This window comes from Populus euphratica, unplaced genomic scaffold, assembly GCF_000495115.2.
Source record: "Populus euphratica unplaced genomic scaffold, PopEup_1.0 scaffold2.1, whole genome shotgun sequence".
In the NCBI taxonomy this organism is placed as follows: Eukaryota; Viridiplantae; Streptophyta; class Magnoliopsida; order Malpighiales; family Salicaceae; genus Populus; species Populus euphratica.
Window position 1 is genome coordinate 1,458,094 of NW_011499846.1, and position 12,128 is coordinate 1,470,221.

The 12,128-nt window shown below is 31.9% G+C and overlaps 1 protein-coding gene across 1 annotated transcript; it reads left to right on the forward strand.

The window, feature by feature from the left end:
• Positions 1 to 10,848: 10,848 nt before the first annotated feature.
• Positions 10,849 to 12,128, forward strand: LOC105129972 (protein MIZU-KUSSEI 1-like). The gene has a single exon (XM_011032265.1). The coding sequence runs from the start codon at positions 11,226 to 11,228 to the stop codon at positions 11,916 to 11,918; it is 693 nt and encodes a 230-aa protein (XP_011030567.1). The 5' UTR covers positions 10,849 to 11,225; the 3' UTR covers positions 11,919 to 12,128.

The following is a 12,128-nucleotide window of genomic DNA, read 5'->3' on the forward strand; positions in this document are numbered from 1 at the left end:
AGAAAGGGGGCCCCCGCCCCCCCCCCCCCCCCTCCAATTTTCTCATTTAATTAATCAGTCTTAACAACTCGATGATAACAAGAATGTCAAGGAAATAGAAGATGGATCGGATTAGAAACAGTGGTCTCTGATGTATATGGTTATCAAATAAATTATTCAGAGAAACGATTCTTGATTATTTTATGGTGTTTTAGCAACTTCTGATTACCATTTCAACATTCCAAAAGGTCAAAATTTTACAACAAGACAGTTGTCCCTCTATTTTTTTGAGTTATAAACCTCTTGTCATGCATGGAAGCTTTTGAAAGAAACCACCAGATGACCTTCTAGATGTTGATCTCATCACACATTAATTTAATTCTCCACGGAGGAAAATAAATGTACAGCCGGTGAGGGTAACCAGTTAGACATTGTCAACTTCTAGAAGGGGGAAGACTTCATAATCACAATTGATATAATTATTAAAGAACACTCCACAGAGAACCGGCTGACTGGGCTCCCAGTCTAGGCCGTTAGTTGTAAAAAATAAAGTCAGCTCAAAGCTAATATAGTTTGACTTGGACAACATGTACAAAACCTAGTTTAATTTTTATGTTTTATTAAAAAAACACATTATCTCGGATTAATCTAGTTTAACCTTTACAAATGTTCTGAGATAGGTTTAATTACTATGGATTCTACCATTTTAATATCTGAAGATTGTAGGCAATGAAACTTGAAGCGCAGTACTGTTTACAACAAAAACTAGCAACAACAGAAATGCAGCAATGCAACTCAATCTAGCAAGCCAACCACTCGAGATGACCAAACATTATGCTGAATTTGGGGGTGCGTTGTCTATCCATCCTATGATAAGTTGCAATCAAACTAGACCTGCCGCCGAAGTAGCGTGCAGTGCATCCGCTTTAATCTGTCATCGTAGGATATAAGAAGAAAACTTGCCAGAGCTGCTGTTTACAAATCTACCACAGGGAGATGTCATATAATTTTCATAACCTAATTTTGAATTTTCCCAATTTTTTTCATTTTTCATGTAAAAATATATCATTTTTTTCATAAAAAATAATACTTTGGATCAATTAGACATGCACAACTATTCAGAACTGAACACGGGTAAATGGATAATTTGCTAAAGAAATATTGAAAAATAAATTGAAAATTTGGTCAAAACTGCACAAATTAAAGGTTTGAGGACCAATACGGATAAAATTGTAAAGTTTAGCAATCCAATTTTAACAAATAAAAGCTTAATTAAAAAGAAAGTTAAATATAAGAGCAAGATTGCAAAAATGAAGACATTCAAGAATCTAATTAAACTTTAAAAGAGTTTAATTAACTTAATCAGGCGCAAATTTAAAGAGTTAGAATTTAAGGAGTTAATTGAGGGTTTAATTGAAAATAATTGAAACTAAAGACCATTTTCTAAGGCACGGTGAAATCTAAGAGTCTAATTGCAAAATTACAGGGTTGAGATTGAAAATACTATCAAAGATAAGGATAGTTTTTGGCTTAATTGAACGCTTTCAGAAGTTCAGGGGCAAATTAAAAAATGACTTCAATTTAACTTAATTCTCTTTCAGAAGACGACTTGTCATCAGATTTTAAACCCAGATCGGAACGCTATGTCGTTTAGACACTGTTCGTTTTCTTCTTCCTTTAGAGCCAGAGAAGCTGTCCGAGAAGCCACAAAAATGGCTTTGGTTCAACCCAAATTTCCCACCAAAACGCACCATATCTTTCCCAAATCATAGACCATGTTACCTCCTTCAAATAACACTGGTTTTTTCAGTTTTATTCCCCCCTGCGATGCTCCCTTGACATGACGAATACCTGTCTTCAACAGTCCAAAAATGACAGGACTATGGGTGTTTTCTTTTCATTAAATGTGGAACAAGTTCAAGCTGTTGGGATCTCCATCCCCAAGATCTCATTCCAGTTTAAAAGATAGGAAGCTCAAATATGAGGGGGTTAGGACGGATTTCTTGGATAGAATCCAATTGTTACCCTAGAAAAACCCAAGGGAGGCCACTGTTACTAAAAAAGGACGACCGTGGAGTTTCAAGTTTTTTTTTTTTTTTTCAGCTGCCAACAACCACCAACCCTACGAAAAAGACCACCTTAGAGTTTTAGAAATCCAAGACGCAACCTGACCACTCATTCCTTCGTTCATGCACTTCTCAGTCATCGACCAAAGCCAGACCTACATCTCAGAATCCCAGCCAAGTTGCATATTATTGTTTTAAAATATTTACATTTCTTCAAAGAAACTCGCCCCAAGAGTAGATCAGCCCAGTCACAGCATTTCCAAGAGAGGAAACTAGCACTGTTTTAACGAGAAGAAAGTGGCAACTACAGCCGTTATGACCTGAAGGAGATAGTAGCGGCACTAAAGAGCATCAACAACCTCCCTTTATCTAAAAAAATAGTCTGGTTTAGTGGGAAGGAAAGCGAAGAGAAATAGCAGCAGCACAACTACGGGTATGCTTCCCCCATTTATTTATTTGAACTCTTAGGCTTTCCTCTTGTGTATTTGGATTGCTATGGTACTAGAATATGGTTAGGGTTTGTGCTTGATTAGGTCAGATGGTATTATAAGTGTATAAAGCATGTGATACACACACACACACTTGTAAGTGCAGTTTCTCTTCTGTTTGGGAACCATTATCATTTTGGAATGCATAGCCTTAGATATTTATTGACAGCAGATAATGTTTTTTCATCTTTCTGCACATCATGGAGAAGGAGTTCTTGGTTCTCATAACAAATTTCTTGTTTCCCATCTTATCTATGAGTATATGCTTGATCCTTTTCTATGCGCATTGCTTGATCTGTTTTCCTTGGAAGTACGTATGTTAGTCAAAATGATGAACAGTTCTGGTGAAGCTCGCTTCATTCTTCCTGTCTTTTAAGGAGTGTTGTACCGCATCGTTAAAAAATTTAAAAAATTTTAAATAAAATTTTTATATTTTAATATATTTTTAAATAAAAAATATTATTAAATCTCCACTACTACAACAATCTCAAACAAACCTAAATATTCATACTTTTCTTGTAAATTATTTTAATAGCTTGGGTTAGGGGTGTGAAAAAAACTAAAATATTAAAAAAATTAAAACAATTAAAAAAACCAAATTATAAAAAAACTGATTAAATCAATTAAAATATTTAAAAAACTAATTAATTCAGTTCGGTTTTGGTTTCATAAACTTGAAACTGAAAAACTAAACCGAATCAAAATTAATAAAAAGACTAAGTCAAATTAAAACCAAACTCATTCAAAATTATAGAAAAAAATATAAAAAACAATATAATTTTTAGTTGTTAATAAAAAATAACTAAATCAAAATCGAATTAAAATTAAACTAAATTCAAACCAATCAAATTTTATTTTAAAATAATTAAATTAAAACCAATTAATTTAAATCAATTTTTATTTTTATTTAAATTAATTTAATTATTTAAAAAAAATAAACCAAACAAAAAATAATTATACAGTGACACGGGAGGCTTCAAGTCTGGGGCATCGGGTGGCATTTGTGCCCAGCTTGGTTTCTTTTTTGTTTTTCTTTTTTTTTTTTATCTTTTTCATGGGCTGCCTTTCTCTTAGACTGTATTCCTTTTTCGCTTTGGGCCCCAGAATTATATCTTCCTTGTGTGGGCTGCACTGATTTATTTAAGTCATGTATCTTTAATGGGCTTGGCCCTGGTCTTTTCACATTTTACCTGTGCTTTTAGACAACAAAATTTATTTTAACAATGCCAGGTACTTCAAAAATTAAAAAAAAAACTTGCATCTACTGGGTTTTTGTTAGCCCTTTCAAAAAAATAAAATAAAATAAAATAAAATTTTTCATATTTTAACATTTGTTAAAATATTTTTTTTAAGTATTTTCACAAAAAAAAATAAAAAAAATATTTTACATGCATTTTTTTAACTTTATAACAAGTTTATATGGTCCATTGGACCTTAATCAAAATTAAAAGTCTCGTTTTGCTCCAATATCAAAATTTTTAAAATAATAAAATTATTAACTTTATCTTTTTAAATAAAAAATATTTGTTATTCCTAGTTAAGATAAATAAACTTACAACAAGCCATCACCCTAAAATTTAAAATTTGTAAATTACAATTCCCAAGGCTTAAATAAAATTTTTTTATCAAAATAATTTGTTTAATTTTTATGTAAATTGAAAATACTTGCTTGGATTGGATTGATATCCAACCATGGTAATAATAAAAATATCATCTTAATATTTATAGAGTTGTGAATATTTATATTTATTAATATTAAAATTGAAAATATTCGTTTCATATTAAAGTTAGGAATATTTACACTAAAATTAGAAATAACTTTTTGACCTAATATTCATTGAATTTAAAATTAAAAATATCAAGTTTTTTTTATTGAATAATTACCAATATTAAAGTTAAAAGTGTTTTTAATTGAATATTTATTAACACTATAATCGATAATATTATAAACAGACCAATGATAGTATACTATAACAGATATCTAGTAATTTAAAATAAAACTAGTAATATAATATAGTTTATTTTAATTAAAATACTTTAAAGAATGATAATATTTTTTATTTTACATAACTTGTATTAATGATGAAATTTTTGTTGAATATTTAGAATTTTTAATGATGATAATATTAAATGATGATATTTTAAGATCTTTTCCCTTTAAAAATAAAGATATTAGATATTGTTTTTGTATAAAAAAGATCCCGTGTCCAGTCGGGTAGCAAACAAAAACTGTAGAACGAGAAGGAAGGATTCTATACAGCCTTCTAAACGATTGGAATCAAATTCACTTCCTCTGTTGCCTTGGTGTCAATTCTTTAACCAGCCAGTTTACAGCAATTTGTGGTATGGCTGGAGGTGAAAGCAACCTCTAAACAATCTCTGAATTTGCTGCTGAAAGTATGAAAAGGCACAGAATGTCGCTAGAGAGATAGCAAACTCCACAAAGGTAGTGAAATGCCGATTTGAGCTGGACTGCATAGTTACATGAACTCGCCTATAAATCTGTCAAATCCAAATGCATCCTCCAGATACCAAGTTTAACTAGGATGGTCTAATGCAGCCTCAGACTTTGATAGCCCACCATTTCAACATATTCAAGTGAAAGGCGCTTAGGAGATATGCATTGTGTATCTATCCTGGCAATTCCACTGTTGGAGCAGCACTCTGCCGAAATGCTCTTGGAAGCCACGAGTAATTACCGCCACTACTTCCAGTAATCATATGATAAATAGGCTATGAATCAGTGATGAAGCCCGTCAAAACTTACTCCTGCATCCTGTACAATCATCACATGACGAAATCAAAAGCACTGCAGTGGTTTAGTACTGCTTAAATCTAAATTTTAATATCGAAATATCAAACCGTCACTAAACACTTGTTTATTTTTGCATATTAAAAAATATTTTTGAAAAAATTTAATTTTTTATTTTAAATTAATATTTTTAAATTATTTTAATGAGTCATTATCAAAAATAATTTTTAAAAATTAAAAAAAGCTTTAAAGAGAGGCTTCTCATTCTTATAGATCCAAGACAGTATTGCAAAATTGGGTTGAAGAGTCCATTGTTAAATGCCATTACCGTCACTGTAAGCAAGGCCCAAAAGGAAAACAACTGAGCCCTCGGCCTCTACATTTTTGCGTTCCATATCCTTATGTTATTTAAAATCATAGTTAAAAAATTGAAAAAAAAATCTATTTTATAGCATTTATTTTATTAGAAAGTTCTATTCCTTCTAAAATAGAAGGAAAAAGGAAGAGAAAAGGAGTATCGTTATTTATTATAATATTATATTTATACCTTATGTGTATGTACAGTATATTATGTGAACAACTGTATTTCTTAAGTCCCATTACTGTCTAGTACGATACTATGATATTTGAATGGATTTTTTTATTTAAAAGAGTTTTTTTAAAAATTATATGTGGTATAAATAGAATTTACAAACAGTGTGATTATGTGTAGAAATTATTTTAATAAATATTGTTCCTTACAAATCAATGAAATTATCAGGAAACATAATACAAAATTAATATAAAACAATAAAAAGAAAATTTATATAAAACGATAAAAATAAAATTTATATAAAATAATAAAATCCAATTTGATATTTTTATGAAATTAGATATAATTTTATTATATTTGTATTATAATATTTTTGGGATTTTATTTATTAAAAAAATTGAGTTTTTATACGCAAAATAAATGGCTAGTAATGTACTGCATGTATTATTATGACTGATTTAAGATGCTTATTCTATATTATTTAGGGATTTATGTGATTAATAAATAGAAAACAATAAAAAAGTAATTAACCTATTTCTTCAATGTTGATTTTATTTTTAATTATAGGTGACGTGGAACTTACATGTTGGTGTTGGAGATATATTATGAAGTTGATATTATATTAAAAGCATCATAGTCAAGATATTGACTGGCTTAGATTTAGACGAGAACGCCTTTTTCTTGAACGGAATTTTTATCTTCAGCAAAAAAAAAAAAAAAAGCTTCTTTAAGGATGGATATCCACCTTTTGTTCACAAATTACCATCAATATTTTGAAATTCATTATTAATTCTTTCTCTTAAAGAGATCAAACACCTGCAATTGTGCTAGAAAAAGAATTGCTATGTAAAATTAAGAACAGAAAATGGCGGGTGTGTCTTTGGTAGATATGCAGGAAAATACATGATCAAACGATTGGAAAAGAAAGACAAAGTGGAGAAGAGAAGAGACATGCAGTGGCCGACGCGGGGGGCTGGCAGGTCTCCGTCTTTGCAATGAAATGTTTTTCTCAACCTTTTCCTTGTCAGTATTTATAATTTTAATAGCAAAATAATTAAAATTTTAACCTTTTTTAAATAATTCTTTTAATCTGCCCTCTTTAATTTTTCTTTTTGCTCCGCCCCCGGAGATATGGAAATAGTAAATAAGTAAACAAATGAAAAGGGAAAAGGAAAAGAAAACCTTGGGACGGTATGGTGTACTACAACATGCAAGCTTCTTTTTGGCTGGCAAATGGCAAGCATGAAAAACATAATTTTACCTTTCGAGGATGATGTTGTTTGAACAAATTATAACCCTCCCATGCAGTACGGCATGGGACCTCTTTCAATAAACAATGATGAACTCGAAAGAAAGTGTGCAGAAATTTCCTTAAAAGCCGTTTGTTTATGGTGTGCGGTATCCACTCTCAAATCTCAAACGAGCCAGCATCTCAGCTATCGATATTTATCATCGAAGATAGCTATCCTAACTGCTCCTTGTCCATGCCAGATCACGGCGAACATACAAGGTTTCGTTGGATGTATTATGTAATGTTAGGTTTTTATTTGATGACAAAAAAATATGAGGATGAAAACACAAAATAATTTTTTATATTTTTAAAATAGAAAAAAAAAACACGTCTTTTTATCTTATAGATGGTGAAGAGCATGGAGCTTGTCTACCCAATTGGCAAATAGTCATCCTTTTAGTTAGCTTTTTTAATATTTTTATATTTTTATATTCAGGCAATCTGCTTCTAGAGCAGTAGCCAGTAAGTGGATTTCTTCAGTGAATTTTCGTTTTCTGGTGGACTTATACAACATTTCATCGGAAATTATTTGCAACCTTTCCCCTTTTCCACTCTCCCTCCCTGGGTGGGTGCCGAAGTTTTAAATGAAGAATCCCTGTCTTGTAAACGAAGTATAAGCCTATCTTTCTGTAGATTGGAATTACACACGCACTAATTAGGGTTTTTTCATTATTATTGTGATTAATGAACTTCGGATAAGCAATATTTTATCACCACTTACACTTGTATTCTGAGACAAATAAGAGTTTTCTCGAGTTGTCATGTTGGGTCATCAATCATGACCTTAAAAATCAACAAGATTACATGAAGGGGCCAAGTTCGCTCTCGAGTTAAGCTATAATCGCGAAAGCAGTTAAACGTCACATATACTAAAGATAAGAAATGGAAAATCAATCACGCAATGTCTTATCACAGCCACAATAATTGGAAGGCGACAAGACGACGACAAAGGCTGCTTAGAATGTAGAATCATTTTATTATCTCTTTAATTAATCTCCAAGATCTCTTTCTAACATGCATTTTGTCAAACAATGTTCCAAGTCATTCACTCTTAAAGCTAGCGCAAAAACAATCCTAGACTACGTCTATCTTATAGATTTAAAAATATTTAGTTAAACATAAAAGTTTTATATGAATTTTATTGAAAATCCTATTTTGAGATCTTAATTAAACAAAATTATGATTTATAGATTTTTTAAATTAATTTTTTAAAATTATAATTAAAAAAACTACCACAATACTAAATATACATTAAAATATTTATGAAATTGATCATAAAAGATTTTTTTCAAACCATAGATATCAAAATTTATCCTTTAAGATTACTAGCTAATTAGTTTTAAATCGCATTAAAATATTTATGAAATTGATCGTAAAAGATTTTTTTCAAACCATAGATATTAAAATTTATCCTTTAAGGTTACTAGCTAATTAGTTTTCAATCACAAAAACAATCCCAGACTAAGTTTATATTTATTTCTATGATGTGATATTTTGCTATTTATATTTTATTGTTTAGCTAATCAATACATATAATAGTTTTATATGAATTTTAATGTGAATTTTCTTTTAAAAACTTAGTTAAGAAAAAGTTATGATTTATGTATTTCTTTAAATTTATTTTTTAAAATTATAATCACAAAAATTATTACAATTTTAAACTAACACCCATCATGAAAGATTTCTTCCAAGCTATAATTATCAAAATCTATCCTTTTATGTTACTAGCTGCCTAGTCTTTAATAGTATTAAAGTAAGTTAATTTTAAAGGATGTAGTTTAACTAGTTAAATTATAGATTTATTTTTAAAAAATTATTAATTTAAATTTTATAATTATTAAAATTATTAAAAATTTATATAATTATTAACTTTAAAATATCAAGACACCTACAGTAATAAAAACATAAAAGTATTAAAGTGAACTTGACAAATGATCTGACCTCACGAAACGTTGGGGTCTATCACTGGATGAGGGATGTGATCTTAGCTTTATGTTGCATCAATGGAATTTGCCCCTTCCTCTCTCTATTATAGATATGGAAACCAACTTTGTTGGTTGATCTTACACGCGAAGTGTGATTGCAGAAATATGTACACCTTTTGTCCAATCACTGCATGTGCTAAAGGGGAATCAATTCAAGAAACATTGGATAAAAAGTATTATAATATAAATAGTTTTTACATAAATTATTTAATCTCAATAGTCTTGGTACAAAATTGAAGGTTTTAATTAGATTTTTATTAATCAAACCTGGTTTTTCATTAAATTGAAATTAACTCAAAACATATGAAATTTACGTGTTACCAATCTATTGCCCTTGTAATGGACACACGACAAACATTTATTAGAACTATTTTTTTTTTCAGATTTATTATAGACAAATGATCATTTGGAGGGGTTTTTTTGTCCAAATAAATAATTAATTTGTTTAAATTTATGGTATATGTGTAGCTAGCATCAATTAGATGGAAATCTAGACATAGTTAACGAAATGAACTGATTAAATCTTTAATTTATTTAAGGACTATTGATGCCGGGTAATTTATTCAGGCACCACCTGCATTTTATCAGTAGAACAGGAGGGTTATTTTTTACTCTCTTTTTTAACACTCATATATGGAGTTATTAGCACAAAAAAAGCTGGGAAAACCTCTGTAAACATATCTTTTTAATCCAATAAAACACAAGCCATTCACATTATAAATAATTAAAAAAAAATCATAAAAATTATACTTCCCATATCAGGACATAACAGGTTCGAAGCTTGGACAAGCACTTCAGTTCAGTACATGCAACGCTCAAGTAGAAATCGGCTGTATACGTAGAAACATTACCAGCCCTAACATTCTTTCGAAGACTTCGGCCGTCCAGCATATTATCAAAGTTATCAGCAGAATGATTACAGAACTTTAGCTGCCCTTTCTTAAATTTCTCAAACTGACCAGTGGTGGGTACAAACGAAATAGTTTAACCCAACAGGAGACTGTTTATATGTACATCGATCATAAGAGATTCCTGCCACAAATCAGTTTTCACCCACAAATCAATAGTTAGTACTTGTCGAAATGCTAATTAGTGTCCAATGTTGATGCCGACAATACTCCTTCCTTTTTATCCAGTCGTTTCGAAGGACCCATCATGGACACTAACTGGTACATGTGGACACTCCTGTTAACTAAAGATGTGCTGGTACATTTACTGTGTAATTTGAGATGAAAAATAATTTTGGGAATCTAAGAACGTCTTTAATCACACCGGCCGCGTCAGAATGTTAAACGAAGCCCAGGTCTTGTAAGAGAAATTTAGGTGTATCAGGATTTAATGCGATGATTTCCCAACAATAAGCAAGTAATTCAGACTGGTATGAGAGGCTATAGTTTTCGAACCTCCATGACTTGAAAAGCAGACAGCAAGAACGTTACCTAGTATTTAATACTTGGCAGTAATACACGAACACATGAGCCAGTTTTTCACTTCTCTGTTGTCTGAATAGCTGTACCGAATTATAAGACTATGGTCTGACACGGAAAAGGATGGCAGATTGGGAGCAAAAGGTAGAGTCGCCCCACAAGCAAAAGCAGAATTTCCATGGCGAAATGAATTGAGGAAAGATGAGCTGCACCTCAATAATTAGTGAGAGTTAGGGAGGGGAGGGGGGGTCAGGCAAAGCATAAAGAAGTGATGTCGATGCCCTATGTAATGATCAGAGAGGCACATGCCCGTGCCAACATTACCAGAGTCCCTTTTATCATCTTTCGAGTTTTTTTTCTTCCCTCCCTTTCCTCACATTATGTGGTCCGAATCCTCTTATCTTATCGCATTCAATCCCCCTCTTTTTCTTCATCGCTGAACTTGGTCACATCAAAACATTAGGACTCATTTTTCCTTCTCACAACCAATTTGGGGGGTCTCTCCTTTCCCTTTCCCACTTCAAAAGGATTCCAAGGACTATCCAGCCAGAGCGACCAACCACCTTCCTAACTCTTCTTTTTAATCCCTACACCTCCCCTTATATGTATCTTTGTAATTGATCAATAGCTCAAAGCCTCAAACACACCATCGCCCTTTATTTTTCCTGAATTTTAAAGCATAGCACTACAGTAATTAGCCCAACGATGCCACCAGTACATTCTAGCCCTTACTTCCAAATGGACAACCAGGCCATACTGTCTTTGCTCCGGCATACGGCAAGCGAGAAACGATCAAAATCTAGTGGCGGTGGGCTTCTTAAAGTGTTCAAGCTCTTCCCCATGCTAACATCAGGTTGCAAGATGGTTGCACTTTTAGGCAGACCTCGAAAACCTTTACTTAAGGACCATGCTACAACAGGTACCATTTTTGGTTATCGTAAAGGCAGAGTTAGTCTAGCCATACAAGAAGATCCTCATTGTGTGCCGATGTTTGTTATAGAGCTGCCGATGCACTCAAGTCTATTTCACAAAGAGATGGCATCGGATATAGTAAGGATCGCACTTGAGAGCGAAACCAAGACTCATAAAAAGAAACTACTGGAGGAGTTTGTTTGGGGTGTGTATTGTAATGGAAGAAAGGTTGGGTACTGTATAAGGAGGAAGCAAATGTCTGATGATGAGCTTCATGTCATGCAACTTCTGAGAGGTGTTTCAATGGGCGCAGGTGTGCTTCCTTGCCCAAATAGTGAGAAGGAATCAGCTGACGGGGAATTGACGTACATTAGAGCCAGATTTGAGAGAGTGGTTGGATCCAAAGACTCTGAAGCTCTGTATATGATTAATCCTGATGGTGCAGCAGGGCCAGAATTGAGTATTTTCTTTGCAAGGGCTCGCTAGGATTTGTTTGTGTGTGACATTCTACGTAATGTCTGTGAACTTAATTTTTCTAATTATAAGCACCACGAAAAGTATTCTATTGATCTCTTTGCTTGTTCTATGCCAAGATCATTGCACGAGTTGTGGTTTTGAAGCTAGTAGTCCCTTGTAAATTCCTTAATAGTTGCATGTTGTTGAAATCTAAAAGAACATTTATCATTCTGCCTTGAA